The sequence below is a fragment of the Anarrhichthys ocellatus genome, unplaced genomic scaffold (genome assembly GCF_004355925.1).
Source record: "Anarrhichthys ocellatus isolate YVR2014 unplaced genomic scaffold, GSC_Weel_1.0 scaffold13, whole genome shotgun sequence".
NCBI classification, from domain to species: Eukaryota; Metazoa; Chordata; class Actinopteri; order Perciformes; family Anarhichadidae; genus Anarrhichthys; species Anarrhichthys ocellatus.
Genome location: NW_022280043.1, coordinates 3,686,735 through 3,701,026, shown reverse-complemented (window position 1 = coordinate 3,701,026; position 14,292 = coordinate 3,686,735). Strand labels below are relative to the sequence as shown.

The 14,292-nt window shown below is 38.0% G+C and overlaps 1 protein-coding gene across 1 annotated transcript; it reads left to right on the top strand.

The window, feature by feature from the left end:
• The first annotated feature begins 3,653 nt into the window (after positions 1 to 3,653).
• Positions 3,654 to 7,060, top strand: LOC116386905 (FK506-binding protein 4). Its single transcript, XM_031853500.1, has 4 exons — positions 3,654 to 4,132; positions 5,406 to 5,460; positions 5,687 to 5,801; positions 5,927 to 7,060. The coding sequence occupies exons 1-4, from the start codon at positions 3,839 to 3,841 to the stop codon at positions 6,111 to 6,113; spliced, it is 651 nt and encodes a 216-aa protein (XP_031709360.1). The 5' UTR covers positions 3,654 to 3,838; the 3' UTR covers positions 6,114 to 7,060.
• Positions 7,061 to 14,292: the final 7,232 nt, after the last annotated feature.

The window sequence follows — 14,292 nt, the reverse complement described above, 5'->3', positions numbered from 1 at the left end:
TGTGAACTACCTCAGCAATATAGTATATTTTATTTTATAATTTTACTGTATGTATTTTCCCATATCCACCCCTGCTAGTGTTGTATTCATTTTATTTGACTATAAGTCACTCCCTGGCAGTGTTATGTGTATATTTTCCATGTCTCTAACCCAGGCAATGTTGAACTTTCTATTGTAATGTACTGTATGTTTACTGTGCTCCTTATTGTTAATCAATAAAGCACTGAACAAAATAATGGTGGTGGAGGAGAGCTGGGTTCACATGGCAACAATAACTTCCTTTATTACCGTTTTTTCTACATGCATTTCTCAAAACAGAGTTCAGACAGGCATCACAACTGCAGTTATTATGGACTTCACTGTGGATAACATCTCAATGCTTTGACACAAAATGCATTTCATGACCAAATATTTCATGAGGAACAATTTCACTCAAGACCAGCTAAATTAAATATGACTGTGGAAGACACGGTTATTGTTCATCAAAAGTGTCACCTACTACTTAACCCACTTACAGTATGCTATTTCCCAGAAAGGTATCTAGCACTCTGAAGGCCTAGAGTGCTCAGACTTAGACCGGCTGCACCAAGACTGAGTATATTTATAGATTGAGCTGAAGGGTAGGACAGGAAGTGGGAGCGAAACTATGCACAGACGTTGATCTTAATCATGACTGAAAATTGCAAAAAGCCTGTCAGTATCTTTAGTTCTGCACTAGGGGGAGGTAGAGGAACATGGCATTTAAATGCTATCATTTACTATATTTTGATTTCTGATGAATACAAGAACATAACGTGTCATGAATTTGGGCTCATTACATTCATTTTCAAATTGTCCATCCCCAGACGGACAAGAGAGAGCTTTTTAATTAACTGACAGTTTTCACACTCCAACATGTGATTTGAGGGTTTTTACATAAAGGATAAGCTTATTGTTCAATTCAAGGGGGTCTATTTGGTGAACAAATTCTTCCACAGACAAGGCCTTGGAAATTAAACAGATGCCCATTTACTTTTGGGGTTGCTGGTAGTCACTAATGTTTCATCAGGAGGCAGGGCAACAAAACAAATTACCAAGTCAATCAGGGGAAGCTGACATCTACACGAAAAAGTCAATTTATTTGTGAAGGACTGCAATCCCAAGTATCTGAAAATGTGTTTTACAGAGAAAATAATGCATCATAGATCTAACCGATACACAATCACATTACAAAATGATATGAAACTATAAAACATATTTGCTCATTCCCTATTTCTGTGCCATTTGTCCAATGAATGAATGTATAAACAGTGTGTTTTTTCTCTAAATCAACATAGGACTTTCTCATAAGGAATGAACAGAGCTATACTCACATCTGTAATAGTACAAAATCCATCCTAATTTGCATGGCATGCTTCTTTTATTAAAATTTCACATTCAATGTTGAGGGTTTCTGAGTTAACTTTATTTCAGAGCTTCCACACAGCTTCCTGCGAAATGGAGAAAAGGAAAAAAATAATGTTACTTTGTTGTCCAGAATCCTAATAAGATAAGGTTTCCTTACATCTTTAGTTTTACAGCCATACTATGTGGTTCTGCTCTGTAATGATATTGGTTTTGACTGTTGAAACTCTGATGTTCTGGACCACATATCTCAAGATGCAAGTCGGCATTTCTGATCTTACCTTGCTTCCTCCATAGTTGTATCTGCAAAGACACAAATAGCTCTGTCTCTATCCAAAATCTGTTTTTTCAAATTCTGAATGTCCCCTTCAGCATTGTTTTTAGCCACTTGGTGATCCGCTGAGGAAATGTATAACAGAGAGAAACAATGTTAAAAAATGTCTGTATTCAATAAACAATAAAAGAGTAAAAATGGGAGTTGCTACTTTTGCTAAGCTCAGTGAATAAAACGAATGAACCGTGTGCCTGGAGCCCTGTAGGTTAGTGCTGGCACAACTAGTTCTACTGGTTTCTAATTGTCAGTACACAAGATTGACAGATCTCAGCAGCTCCAAACGAACCTCTGTCTTTTAAAAGGCCAATAGAAAGCCTGACTAACTTGTGTAGAGACACATTATAGTTTGTCACATTCTCTTATCTGGCTCAATTTAGAATTGACCAGTATTAGTGTACATAAGCTCACTTTAACTACATGCCCAGAGCTGATACCAGACCAGAGGTGAAACACAAAGCTGCCTTACCTTTGACTTTAACAATGGCTTCTCCCGTGCTTGCCTTCTTCTTCTGAGCATTTTCCTGATAAAGGCACAGGTGAAAGTATTTGTCAGCAGTTACAGAAGGTACAATGGCAACATAAATCAAATATTTGGATTTAACAGAATACTGAGCGGATCCTGACACGCCAACCCGACACAGTCAAATAGTATCATGTGCATCAGGAAGAGTGATACTTTCCTGCCAGTAATGGTATAATTGTAGTGAATGTTAAATAACTCCAATTGTGAGTAAAACCACGGATGCGTGTCTGTGTGTCCCTTACCGTGTCCGTGCTACAAGTCTGCAGAGCTTTAGTGAGGTCCTGTGCCGATTTTACACTTTCTTCCTTCCTTTTCCTCAGCTCATCTATCTTGGTGTTGACGGACACCAACTCCGTCTTCATGTTCTTGTCCTTGGTTTTCAATTCGTTAATGGACTCCTCCTTCATCCTGATCTCTGCATAAGATTCCACAATGCGGGTTTTCAAATTATGAAGTTTGAACTCCTGGTCCACGGCCAGGTAAATCATTCCAACCATCACAGTCACACTGAGGCTGACCAAAACAATCACGAGCTTCATCCTGATCGAGACGAGGAATAGATTGGATCAACGTGGGAACAAGTGGTGGCCAGTTGTTCATTCCAGGTATCTTTCAAACCGTGTGCCCTCCAGGCTCCTTCGCTCAGTGAGACACTAGTGTCTGAGGTACCTGCTCCACCTGCTGAACAGGATGGGCGTGGCGACACACGTATTTTCTCCCTGCGCGCATTCGGGAATAGATTTAAGCCATGATCACTTTGCTTCCTGATATCTTATAATGCCACATACTGCTTAGTTTTAAGAACAAGTTAATGATGTACAAATAAGCAACAATAAACGATGTGATAGCCTACCATTTGTAAAATATCAAAACATTTGTTGTCGTAGACTGTGTATATTGACTCAATCTCCTCCTTCAATAATTACGATTGATATGTGCTCGTTTTATGTTTTATTATGACACCATTTTGATTTGTTGAACTGTGACTCTAATCATACCTAAAGCACATTTACTCTATTGTACTTGAGTACAAGTTTGAGATATGTGCTTAGCCATTTTTTTAAGTACTTTTAATTTCGATATTTAATTACCAATACTTCAATACTTTTACTTAAGTAAAGATTCGATTTTTCCCCTTGTAACTGAGTTTATAAGTCAAAGTCGTACACTTTATTTATTTTAGGTTTGTGGTGTTGTATTCACTGTTAAAATGAGGTAGCCTATTACACAAATTATTTGTCATATCAGCTTCAGCTTGTCCTATCAACAGACGCACAGTAATAAAACACAAGCTTGCCTGCTTACATACACAGGACTATTTGTGAGGACATTACAAGCACCGGGTGAAAGCAGAGCGTATACGTGTTCTCGATGCCGTAAAAGAAGAGGGCGTGTTTCCAATGACACCATAGAGCAGCTCATATCCAACTCATGTGAATGTCCAATCGGACAGCGCAGGTGAGTCGGGCACCTTGGTTGATTTTAATTTGGCAAACGTAGAGAAGTGTAACCAGGGAGACACGGATAGCAGCCTTGTGTTCAGATTTAGCACTTGCCGAAGTTTATCCATCATCAAGTATAAAAAAGCTCACACAGCTATGAGGGTCCAATGTGTGCTACCTGTGACATTAGTCCTGTCCGTCGCTCTGGTGGGGATCATGAAAATGCGGAAATTGCAGCACGACAAATACGAAAGACAGAACAATTTTCAGGATATCAAGCTGCGGGTGACCAACGATGTGCTGCAAGGCTATAATAGTATGGCGGCGGAGACGGAAAACCTCATGCAGAAGACCCAAACTGAGCAGAAAGCGCTGGAGGAAGAAACGGTCAGGCTCGAGGCCGAAGCAATTGCGGCAAAGGGTAGATCGGACATCTGCGAGTCAGGCCAGGTGAGGAGAAACTGAGAGACTCAAGCAAAGAGAGTGTATGAATAGTTTTGCGATTCCTTGCGAAAGTTATGTGGGATTTAGTTTACACAGAGAGCCATGTAGTAGACTGTGTCATCTTAACAATGAATTCAAAGCTCACGGTTGAAAGAGGAATATGAACTTGAGGGGTTACATAAACTATAAAAAACAAAATTCAAATCTTTATATATGATTAGACTTGTTCTGCCAGTGAAAAGAACACATAACCAGTTAGGAAGGAATTCATCATCACCACCCAGGCTTGTCTTGTAGCTATTATCAGAGCAGGGACTGACTATAGACCTATAGACACATGTAAACTCCAGCAATAGTGTACTTTTTTCCTGCATTACTGTATAATTTGTAAACTATTTATTGTTGAAATTATTAAAACTAATCTACTATCCCTGCCTGTATAGGCAGGCCTTCGCCTTCAGGATTCCATAGGCCATTTTCCTTATTTTACTACATACTTATTTTTGCTATAATACTACAGATATAACAGTGTTTTTTTATTTTAGAACAAAACAATTATTTTATGAATTGGAAATAGGACTTGTCTATGCCCCTGTCACCCTGTACTGAAATTTGGGTCCTGTGCATAGATGGGTTTTTTATTCATATTTCTAAAAACAAAAACTTCTTAAAAGGGCAATACATGCATGAATATGTGTATCACATAAAATAAATGTTCCTCTGCTCGGTTGTCTCACATAGCCAGTAGTACCTCTGGAGGAAGACGAAGTAGTTCTTTGGTTAAGAGAGTCAGAATTTGCATTTACATACGTTTTCCATAATTTCCACTTATTTACTGCCCTTTATGAACCATCTCTGCAGATCTAATGGCCTCACAGTGGATCAAGGTGATTCCTCAGTGTTGCACAGAGCATCTAAGTAAAACATCATCGTAAAAAAGATTTTTTTAGGGCACAGAAAATGGTGTAATGTGTAAGGAACCGATAAAATGTTGGGAGAAATAAGCTTGAGACGTGACTTCACAAGACTTCATTAAAACATAAAGTATATCCTTATAGGCTACTTGATCACGTAACACTGAGGAATAATGCTGAGACTGTGTTGTGTGCAGATCCGGTATATGTTATGAAAGAAGCATTCAAATATTTACTTAAGAAGTCAAAAGGATGTGGCTGGATCAAAGTCGAAGATGCGCAGATGCAGGGTTTTAGTCTGTGTAGAGAAGATTTCTCCAACAAACTCAAGTTTGCGTCGCTGACATTCTCGTTTCTACTTGCAGAAACATGTGACAGATGAGCTGACATCAGTAGAGACGGAATTAAAAAAACTCCAAGGTAGGCGCCGATTTATGTGCCTCAATGCCAAAAAGTGGTCATGTATTCAATATCTCAGAGAGGACACAAAGAAACCTTTCCCTCTTTTACTGAGCACCGGTGCTGATTCAAATGCATTCAAATTGATTTCTCTTCCAGTTGAAAAAAAGGAACTTCAAGAAATGCTCCTAATTCCTTTTAAATTGTAACACTTAAAATTCCACTTGTCATATGATAATACCTACAGATGAATTCGAGAAGGAGAAGACCAACTTGAAAACAGAATCGGATACACTGAACCAGCAACTAGCAGCAAAGAGTGCAGTGTGTGGCTTTTTGAAAGCAGAATTAACCCCTGCAAGGTATTATTAATACTTTACTCGACTTATTATAACGTCAAAACTTTACAAAACAATATATATATTGATAATGATAACCACTGTATGCATTCACTGCATTTTCTATTGTTTAACTTTTTTTTTTAAAGCCAGCTGTGTGGCATCGTAGAGGCCCCGAAACCAGAGGAACCAAAGGCAGAGGCCCCCAAACCAGAGGAACCAAAGGCAGAGGCCCCCAAACCAGAGGAACCAAAGGCAGAGGCCCCCAAACCAGAGGAACCAAAGGCAGAGGCCCCCAAACCAGAAGAACCAAAGGCAGAGGCCCCCAAACCATGAAAACCAAAGGCTTAGGCCCCCAAACCAGAAGAACCAAAGACTTAGGCCCCCAAACCAGAAGAACCAAAGGCTTAGGCCCCCAAACCAGAAGAACCAAAGGCTTAGGCCCCTAAACAGAAGAACCAAAGGCAGAGGCCCCCAAACCAGAAGAACCAAAGGCTTAGGCCCCTGAACAGAAAGCACCTAAGAAGAGATGTGATGTTTCAACCTGTGTTTTCACAGCACATTGCTTCACTGGGCCAGTATGAGCCTAAAGTAGGACTTGGTTCATGACTGGGATGTTAATGAATATTCCATCTCTTTTAGTTTTTATGCAACAAAATGAGGATTTAAATTATATTTTGATGTGGACATATGTTTTTGTGTTGGTGCACTATTTTTTGTTATAAGCAGATTGTGTACTAATGTAAATATTTTTGCACTGGCCAGATTCAAGAGTTCTCTCACATTTGTTGGAAATTAAAGGCAATTAGAGGATTGATTTATACAAAGCTTTCTTTGCGTCATGTTGTCTGTCGCTTGGTTTTCTTTCTCAGCAGCAACAGTGTTTGTCTGCCATAATTCAGTTATAAATGCACAACCGTAAGCCAATGTTGTTTTAAAAAATTGGGGTGATATGGATACAGTAACTTGTCATTAATGTACACACTTTGAGTTTAACTTAAATAAAAACAAATATTTTCCAGTAAAATACATTTTCATTGACTATTAAAATTACGCAGCTTCTCTTGATTAACTGTGGTATTCATAGTGGCAGTGCTGGAAAACATATTAAAATCTTCTACTTGGGGAAAAAGTAGAAATACCAAGATTTAAAAATTCCTTCATTGCAAAAGTACAGAAGTATTATCTGCAAAATGGACTTCTGAAAAGTTAATGTACTCATTATGTAGGGCAACCCTTTCCAAGAAATATGTTCTTGTATTACATTAATGTACAAACAGCATTAAAATGTTTTTTTACTATTTTATATTCGTTTGTGTAATTATATCTTATATGTATACATCTATTTTTTCAAATGCATTGTATTCTTTAAGATGATTATATCAATTGTATTGTAAATGTGAAAAGTAACTAGCAGTCAAAAGTATTTGAGTAAAAAGTACAATATTTCCCTCTGAATATCATTTATCACAAAATGGAAATACTCGAGTAAAGTATAAAAACCTTAGAATTGTACTCAAGTACAGTGCTTGAGTAAATGTACTTTACATTCCATCACTGCATGCCATACATCCATCTCACGATACTGTATCCATACACAGTAATATCTTCACAATTATATACTTGTAATATTCATGTTGTGCGTTGGTGGTGTCGAAAAGTACATCCACTATAGTAGTTGTGGTATTTATAAAGAGTAAAATGCACGTAAAGAATTGAGCAAAATTAGTCATTTGCAGGGTTTGTTGTCTCACAATCCATCACAAAAATAACCTTTGGGAAGTTTCCACAAACATTCCTAAAGGGAACTTGTTTGTTCTTTGAAGGTTGCCTTAAAATGTAACCAAACAGGAATTATTCTGGAACATTCTGGTAAGATTGTAAGATCTACACTACCACTGCACATGCATCATGTCGTTTCTGGATCACTTTGTCAGAATGCTCCTCTCAGTCATAAACACACTGTACTGGCTTTTGAGCTTAATGAACGTGAGCTTGTCAAATACTTGAACACAAACATGTGTCTTGGTTGCACAAGTCATGATTAGTGTGTGCAAATTCTGTCTATGTGTGTGTGTGTGTGTGTGTGTGTGAGAGAGAGAGAGAGAGAGAGAGATAATAAAGCTAAATCTATCATATGATGGTCAAGTATCTTTATCACCAATAAACCCCGAAGATCTTTATGCAGAGTTATTTGACTGAATGTAAATAGGGGATGCTGGGAAATACAAATAAGTCTGAACCAGGAAGAGAAAAAGCAAGGGACAAAATTCACCTCTGTCTGTTTAACTGGCATTCCAGCTGTACCTATTATTCATCTTTTGTTGCTGTACATTATGCTTTTCTGGCCTTTACTTTTAAGCTTTTTTTCCCCCTCTGTTAGATAATTCCTCCAACGCTGAAAACACAGCAATAGGTATTGAATAATCGTTGTTAACCTTGTCTGCCTCTCTCTTTCTTAGTGACCCTGCCTCAGGGTACGTGTGTGTGTGCGCGTGTGTGTGTGTGTGTGTGTGTGTGTTTGTGTGTGTGAGAAAGAGAGAGAGAGAGAGAGAGAGAGAGACCAGAGCACTGACCAATCAGAGAACACAAAGCCTTTGTCTGTCTGTCCCTATAAACTTCACTCTGTTATCCCGGTGAAGCTCTGGCTGTGCAGATTGTATTCTGGCTGATCCTAAAGCTTCATCATGTATTTAGAGCTTTCAATAAAATGTTGTGCCTGAGTAGTTATTTTGTGAATTATATTTGAAACCTAACAAAACAGAACAATCTTGATCATAGAAAAAATACTGAAAATGCACTTTTGTTTAGTTGTGCATTTTTAGTTTATGGATTAATGCCAGAACAGCAGCTTTGAAAAGTGTTCCTGGTGGATAATTAGCAAATGTTTATCATTCTGGAACATTTTCAACAAAAATTCAACAATACAGGGTTCATAACATTAAAGCTACTAGGAACTTTCATTTTGTGATGATTATGACGGTTCCTGTGGACCAAAGTGGTAGTGTTTCGGCCCTGGTTCTCCCGTGACTTCCTTCCCTACAGCTGGTCCAACAATATGGCCTGGGCTTCCAGCAGTGTGATGGCCGTGTTAGCTGCAGGTCGAAGGCGGCAGCGAAGCCAGATCTGGGCGTCCACGGCAGGCTGGTTGCTGCCAGAGGCGACACTGAAGTCTGAGCCAAAGGAGCTACATGATATCATCTTATTTTGGGTGGAATCCGACCCGCATCGATGACAAGCATTGAGAATAACTATATAGAAATAACCAATCTTCTCGCTGATGGTCTAGTTTACTTATTTTAGTTTAGATGTAGGTCATATAGAGGCATCAGTAATAATTTGAGACTGTTTCATAACCAGTTAAAAGTTCCTCAGAGTAACTTTAAGTTAGTTTGTACTGTAGGGCAGTTGTATTCATTATAGGTTGAACAGGTGTTTATTTTATTTTGACCACCTGAATGGTTCCAGATTAATTACATTTGATTTATTTAAGCAACATAATATTGGATTAATATATAGTGGCCATGATGGTATTCTAATAATTGTCCTGCATGATCTGATTTCTATTGTCATTTATGTTCAATATTTTAAATTATTCCAGTGAAGGGTCTTTTTGTATTTGTGGTCAAATTCGTTGTGTGATCTAATTGTGTAATGACGTAATTCCCTGTTGTTATCAGATTGTTTCTATCAAGAGCAAAACTTTTGTCATACTTAAATATTCAAATTCTGAAATTCAAACTTTTCCAATTTCAGATGAGATATTATTGTTTTTTTAAGTTGATGTTTTAATGCTGTATCCTGACACACAATGGGATGTCAAAATATATTAGTAAACTGATTAATACATCAGCTGACTATAGACTCACTTCAGACAAATTTGCATGGAATCATGCTCCAACAACTTTATATGTTCAAACTGAAACTAGCTGAGACTTGGTTGAAGATTTTGATCTTTTGACCTTTAACATGTGAGCAGAAAAGAATGATAACTTTGACCCTTGGACTGAATCAGAGGGAAGTTATTTTGCTGTGTGTATTTTAGGAGTGACTCGGACTGTTGAAAGACTTACAACATTAGACTAAATATAAATGGTTAATTATTTTCAATCCACATTTAGTTTCTTTTTTAATCCTTTTGCCCTGTCATCTCTCACTTTGCCTCACACTTGCCTTCCATCTGTTGGAGATTAAAATACTCGCCCCAGGCTCACAATTAGGCAATCAGAGGGCTATCATTCCGCCCCAATAGGCTCACAAGGTCAGCTCATACCAGGAGAGGATACAGAGACGGCAGAGGAGGGACTGATGTCATAAACGAGGGCTGCTGTTCATGAAATGTACAGTCTGATCTTACAACATAGCATACAATATACCGTTGTGTTAAAAATAGTCTGACGCTGACGTTGTTTGATGTTTGTAAACGAAGGAATTACATGATGGTTATATATAACTCATATAACTCATATAATTCAAATACACAATCAATGCCCATTCTCACAATGTACTTCTTATCAGCTCCACCTCTGCTTCTTTTTATTTTAAAGTGCTGTAGTCTTCAAAAACCACCATATATTGCAGATGATGTGAGGTCAGATGATGTTAAAGTTTTCTTTTACTTTTAATTGAGATTTTGATTATTAATAATTGTGTCCATCCTGTCGGAGATACCAATGTAACCTCACACACACAAAACAGCAGGTTTGACAATAACTCACACACTTTTATACCAAATATCAATGATGGAAGAAGTATTGCAACAATTTATTTAAGTAAAAGTACAGAAATATTAGCAGCAACATACACTTTAAGTGCACAACAATAAAAATAGCTGATGCTGAAACAGGATGGCATTCATATTTACACATTTCATTTCTGTTTTTGTTACGCTTCTCTCTGCTACGCAACACTCTTTTTTTATTTTCCTTTTCATCCAATAAAAAGATTCACTAAACATCATTGTAAAGAATGATTATAAAAAAACACTGTAACTACATTTGATACATGCGTGCATCCCTTTATAAAGGTCGTCTTTTGAGATATCAGCCATATGATAGTAACAAGATACAACTATTGACAATGAAGTGACCGCCATGTCCTCCCTACAGGCAATAACTGAAAGTTATTTGACTTTGCATCTGCGGTCATGTGTGTGTGTGTGTTTGTGCATTCGTGGGAGCTCACAGTAGGATGGACATCACATCTATTGATCAGGCTAATGTGGGGAGGAAAGGCTGCAGGCCATAGTAGCTGATCAATATACCTCTAATTACATGGGACACTGAGTGTGTGTGTCTCACAGCATTGTATATAAACGCTGCCCCACTGAGGAATAACTCATACACACAGATCATAGCTCACATTCACAGTTAGTTATGAATCACTTTTTTAATCACTTTTTTAAAGGCACACACACTTAAAGTAAACACATTTTTTACTTGTTTTACCAAGATTTTTCACTGACAGTACACAGGGACGCTGTGTGTGCATATAGGGAATTGGTAAGTATCCTCATATTTGTATTTGTGTGTGAAGTTGGAGTTTACCTCTACTCTGTTTTCCCTCAATCCCATCTTCCCTGAAGCCAATAGTCACTGATAAGTGATCTCAAATGCCAACAGAATCTCTTATTCGTGTTGTGTGTGACTCCCTCCGTCAACACCTTTCCTTTGTCAAATCCCTCTTATGTTGGACTGGTTCTTCAGGTCTTTGTCCATTATATTGTACTCATTGCACACTTTCTATGGAATAGTTTGTGAACTACATTCAGTCTGAAACAAACTAACTGACTGTGTGATGTTTCCTGTATTTATCTGTTCCCTCATTCATTCTCACTGCATTGTCTCTCTTATCTACAGGCTTTTCCAGCCTGCTGAGGCTCCGACTGGCTAGAAGCTGTGTGATATGTTTGATATTCGGTTGTTCTTGTGCTTCATTGTGTCAACTAAATATCAGACATATTCCTACAGAGCCTGGCATTGACTTCTGACCTGTGTTGTACCTCTGAAAAAAAGACCCATGAAGTAAAGATGTTCAGGTAAATGGTTTTGGATGGTAAACTTTACACAATAGGTGTATTATCTTCCATTGCTACATATTGTAGAATATCATTGTTATGTTTACTTGTATTCCTTCAGTTTACTAGCAGTTTCTTTAATTAAAATCTGTGAAGAAAGTTTGAAAATACATTACTGGTGTTGTGGTGCTTTAGATAAATGTAAAAAATAATTTATTGTATATTAAAATTATTGTTATGTTGTCAATAAAATAGTTTTGTTTTTAAAAGTCCTTCAACATCAACTTTAATGTTTGCACATTCTTTCATTCGCTCTTTCAAACACACCCATATACACATTCATGACAGTTGAGGGTAAGTACATTCTGCTATGTGAGCAAACAGGTGTGTTTACTGGCACAATGCAGGCTTGTGACATCAGACTAAAGCCAACTAACAGCAGCCTTTGTTATTTCAGTTCTGCTTTATTCTGTCTACTGACTAAAGTCTTTTATCGATAACGCTTACATTTGTATTACCTCACTGCTCTCAATGAGACTTTTTTGCTTCTTTTTCAGTAAGAATCTACAAGGAATGTTTTTTATGTCACCATCTGTGATGAGGATATACAGTAAATAAAGCCTGATTGAATATTAATATTGACTTTCTCCACATCTCGGATTCACGCCCTATTGCATCAGGCGTAGCGAGCGAAATGCTTCAGATACTATTTTTATACTTAAATTAACTGAGGGAATGTGCTTTTGGACTTTTGGCTAATGAAATGTCCTCCCTCCCAGTCAATGAATTCTTCAAAGGGCATTTTATTATGTAATAATCCGATTTTCTAAGGAAGCGTAATAAACTACATCCTATTGTGCACAAGCCTGTGAGAGCACTGGCTGGAAAAATCAGTGGCACTGATGTGAGAGATAAAATGCTTTTTAATCAAATCAGTTACTGTATAAGAGTACACTTTGTGAAAACACAGCCAACAGTACCACATATGCACAGAGCTACATTGTAATGTAAATCCCAGGCCATTGAAGGATTGTCACGGGACAACAATTGTGAAACAGTATAGACAGGTCGGGGTGCACTGAAACCATCTGAGACAAAACACATCAAAACATCAGAACAGCACAGGGAGGGAAGATGTCAGGAAGATGTGTTTGTTGCAGCCCTAAGACGTCTAGTTTGAGTGCATGACCATGTGTGCGTGTCAATGTCACTCATCTGAGTCACATTTGAGGATAAACTTCAGGTTTGATTTTAAACCCGTGGTTCCTGTTTTGGATGATTGTCAAAAGTGTATCCTTGGTTGGGTGTCACTGCAGATAGGTTGAGGTTACAAAAATCCCCAAATAAAATCTCCTAAAAGTGACAAACAAATCTGTGTGTGTGTGGGTGCGCGTGTGTGAGTGTGTGTGTGTGTGTGTGAGAGAGAGCGTGCCTGGTTATGTCCACATGAGCGCATGTTATCCGAGAACTCAGAGTGGTTTGTTCAAACAACTAAAAGCACAAAGACACTGAAACCCATCCTCCAACACAAAATAACCTCCAACTTAACCAAGAAATTCTTAAATATCATGCCCGCTCTCCTGCTCCTGACAAAAACTCAAAAACATACTAAAAGAGACCTGTAACAGGAACATTTAATTTAATTTCAGTAAATCCAGTAAAGCAACATTTGCTTGATGATTCATTAACAACATGATATGAAATTGAATTAAGCAACTGATGCGCATCAATGAATTTGATCATTAGTCGGCTGTAAGAGAAAGACAATTATTAAGGACTACAATAGAAGCAATAAAAGATTTTAACAATGAAAACAATAACTGGGCCTTTTTCAAATAAGCTTTTCAGTAATTTTTTTTGGATGTCACAATAAAATATGTTTACGTGCCTGGATGTTGAGCATGGGTCAAGGGGTCACACTGTGTGTAGGACAATAGGCCACTGGCTAGCTGTCCTATGGATGGTGTCACCAGTGAGATCTCCTGATAAGGTCAAATGGCACCCCATGAGACAAATGTTATCTGAAAGAGTGCACACTGTATACTCTAGGGCAATGTCTGTGAAGCAGCACAAGAGGGAATGACGAACATTGTTTTAATAATGCTTGTATGAGTGGGTGTTTGTGTGTCTGTACACTGTATGTGCGCGTGCAGATAGAAGGTAATTAATGAGTGGGGGGGGGTTGACAAATAGCAATGAAGAAAGTAGAGATAAAGACATGCTGGTTCAGTATAAATATTTGAGCCCACAGGGAGAGAGGGCATCAGTTCAGGAGTGGCACTGAAGAGGAGAAGGAGAGAGCCGAAAGGGGAAACGAGGAAATCAAAAAAACAAGAGGGTGAATGAAAGCTCGAGGAACAGAAAGAGAAGAAAGTGAAGGTTTTTATTTTACATTGTTGAAACTTTGAAATTGGTAAGACTAACAATCTGACATTTTTCTCAATGGGTTATTGTGTTTTTTGGTGTATTTTCTACCCTGTGGGGTGCTTCTTTTTAGAA